Source organism: Hypanus sabinus, chromosome 26, assembly GCF_030144855.1.
Source record: "Hypanus sabinus isolate sHypSab1 chromosome 26, sHypSab1.hap1, whole genome shotgun sequence".
NCBI classification, from domain to species: Eukaryota; Metazoa; Chordata; class Chondrichthyes; order Myliobatiformes; family Dasyatidae; genus Hypanus; species Hypanus sabinus.
The window spans coordinates 21,929,462-21,932,678 of record NC_082731.1 but is presented as its reverse complement, the minus strand read 5'-3'; the positions used below and the strand labels follow the sequence as shown (position 1 = coordinate 21,932,678).

Below are 3,217 nucleotides of genomic sequence, written 5' to 3'. Positions count from 1 at the left end.
TGTGAGTTCGTTATCAGTAGTAATAAGTTGATGAGTGCACTGATGCCGGAAGAAAGTGGAGTTTAACTCATAGATCAATACATTAAACCATTAAGATGATGAGGTATTTTGAAGGTGCAGTATCATTTTGCTAAACACGGACCAGCTGAAAGATAAGGCTAACGGAAAATAATTATTTGCAGAAACGCCACGCACAGTTTGTATTCACAACCGGGTGCTTTGGAAATTCTATTACTCATTATAAACATAATATGGCAAATTAATATAAAGCACAAGTTGAGCCACCTGGACACAGCTAAATGGGTGTGCAGCAATCGTAATGGTGATAAGGTTTCTCTTCCTATAACATGTCTGAATATCATGGCTTCTCAGTGTTGCTGTGATGTGAACACTCCAAGGCCATTGATAAGTGTAGGATTATAACATAGTCGGAGATACAGTCCTGAGGTTATATGGACTTTGACTGTGGCGAACTGCACAACGAACTGTAAAAGGTGAAGACTGATTCTCTTTAAAAAGGAACTCCATAATATAAACACTATATTTTTCCAGGGATGCTGATTAAGTCCAGGCAAAACCTTGTGCATTCAAGTTTGTTTTTTACTCCAAAAGCATTTACCTGGACTTGTCGAAGGAAGGACGATAAACGACAGCCGCTGTCAAGGGCATAGTTGTTGCACGCCTCTATCACCGGGGAATAATTCTGGAGTCATAAGTGCCACACCAGCGAATTAAAGAAAGATAGAAAGACCTGTAGCCATTTGACTCTTGAGTGGACGTAGAAAACTTCACTCAACTGAGTCCTGAACGAATAGCACAACCGACAGAGTCACTTTAATGATCAGTCGCTTTAGCAGTGTGTTCATTTTGTTTTAAACTGGGCGTGTTCTCCTATTTTTACACCTTAGTTGCATGCCCGTCTATAGTTAAGTTTATTGTAATTAATATATTCTAATTACTATTGTCCTGATTATCTATGACATTACTATTTACCACTACTAAATTAAAGGGCTACCAGGGCATTCTAATTTAATTTTCGATATAACGTAATTGCGGGTTCTTTATGTCAACTGCTGCAAGAAAAAAACAGTGTTGCGGAGGGTCAGTGGAGTGGGCCTGCACATAAATTACCTGGTAAATACATTTCATTTTCCATCCTTGATATAAAAAGAAAAAAAAACTTGGTGTAGGTTTAAGGTTATAGGTTGAATGTCAAACATGAAAGGAGTGCTGAGTACTTCTACAAAAACAGGAAGTGGTTTATATTTCGTACTTTCCGACAACGAGGTACATGTAATCACGTTCAGTTATTCTGTTTCAGGTGCACGAATTGGCGAAGGGAAGTGGGTCTAACCACAGCGTAGAAAGAAGAGGTTAAGCGAGATGACGCTCGACGGAAATTCGGTTTTCTTTGCTGAAAAATCTTTTGTATCCTTGGCAAATGACATTTCGTCGATTTCCTGCTCGATTACAATAACCGGAAAGCAAATGTCAACATCATAAAAATAGACATTTAGTGAATTGTGCTGCATGTATCCTTCTTATTTTCACAAATGTTCCATTACTCACTTATAAAATGCAACTCCCATGCTGAGACTTCACAGAATCGGAACATACCAACTGCATCGTTTTTACGTCACACTACGATGTCACTTCCGATTCTTCCATCTTTGCCAAGATACGTTACATGCAGTTCATTGTTTTGCACGGAAGTTATAATGTAGGTCAGATCACGCCTTATCTGCCAATAATAAGTTGATTGGTTGCACTGAGAAACCGAAACAAATAGTGATTGAATTCATTGGAGGGGTCGTTGAATCAAGGAGCCTTGTGCTTATTGGAGGCGACCAATAATATAAAGAACGTAGAGAGATATTACAAACCTCCCGAATTTCGAATTAAATCTACCTTATCAATAAGATAATTTCAGTTGTAATTCACAGTCTGTGAAGCCATGCTGTCCAAGTTTATGCGTTTGTTCCTTATTGCAGCAGCGATCCTAACCGGTAAGTTTCTGGAGTTTTAAACACCGTGATTCACATCGGTGAAGTGAACGATTACTTATTAGTCAATTCCCGGAATCCAGTGTGGACAACGACAGGGTAATAATCAAAGGATTGATTATCCAGATCAATTTGTGCGTATTCAGATCCTCTGGAAATGCCATTATAATGGTTGAATGGAGTTTTCAGTTCAATCACATTGAAGCTCATTGTTGCCTCTAATGGGGAAATATAACAATGTTAATTTTGCTTATTTTTCGCGTGAAACCTGTAAACTCTAAAGTTAAGAGTTTTTTTTTGTTGCTTCTTTATCTCTTCTTTTAAACAATTAAATCGTTTTCTATGAGACCATCCCAGCATCTCTACGAAACGTATATTTCGATTTGACCTCCCTCGATCCACAACTCAGGTCAGTACTAGAGATCATGGTGCGATAAAGATGTGTGCGCACAGAGAAATGTTGTGGTTTGATTGAAATATCTTTCGGATTCTTTCAGGCCGTTGTCGAGGCGATGCCGTTTTTCAGACATCAGCTATATCCGTTGTGACTGAAGGCGGTGAGGTATCGTTGAACTGTAACTATAGTGCTACAAGGATTGGCGATTTTACATTATACTGGTATCGTCAGTATCCCGGCGGATCTCTGGAGCACCTATTGAAACGGAGTAAATACGGTGCAAACTCGATACAGACCCCAGGACAACGCTTCTCTGCACAGCTGGACGATTCGAATAGAACGCTCCCACTTACTGTGTCTGATACACAGCTGCCAGACGAGGCTGTGTATTTCTGCGCGCTGAGACCCACAATGGAACAGACTTAACCTGCGACTGTACAAAAACTGCTTGAGCTCCCTGAAATCATCCGGGTGTAAGGACGGCTTTTCTGCAACTGGAAGTATTAGCTGATCCAGGCAATTATGATAATGCCTGTATATTATCTACCAGTATTATTCAATATTAACTGTACTGATCCAATCCGATTCAACAGTTCTCCTGCACATTCGGAAAGATAATTCAAGAGCAGTTAATCACGCAGCATCGCTCGTTGTTTTACCTGTTTCTTGTATTCATTATTATATTTTCTAATATTTTGGATGCAGGTGGAATATTAAATCAGCCTCGATATCATGGCAATTGTGACAGAAAATGCATCGACTTCGAATAGGTGTACAGATCATTAATTCACAAATAGTAAACTTTTGAAAAAAAAAT

At 39.2% G+C, this 3,217-nt stretch overlaps 1 gene segment (V, D, J or C); it reads left to right on the top strand.

Moving 5' to 3' along the window:
• The first annotated feature begins 1,954 nt into the window (after window positions 1-1,954).
• On the top strand, window positions 1,955-2,826 carry LOC132381693 (T cell receptor alpha variable 9-2-like). The segment is given in 2 exon segments: window positions 1,955-2,006; window positions 2,501-2,826. Coding segments are annotated over 2 exon segments (378 nt in total).
• Window positions 2,827-3,217: the final 391 nt, after the last annotated feature.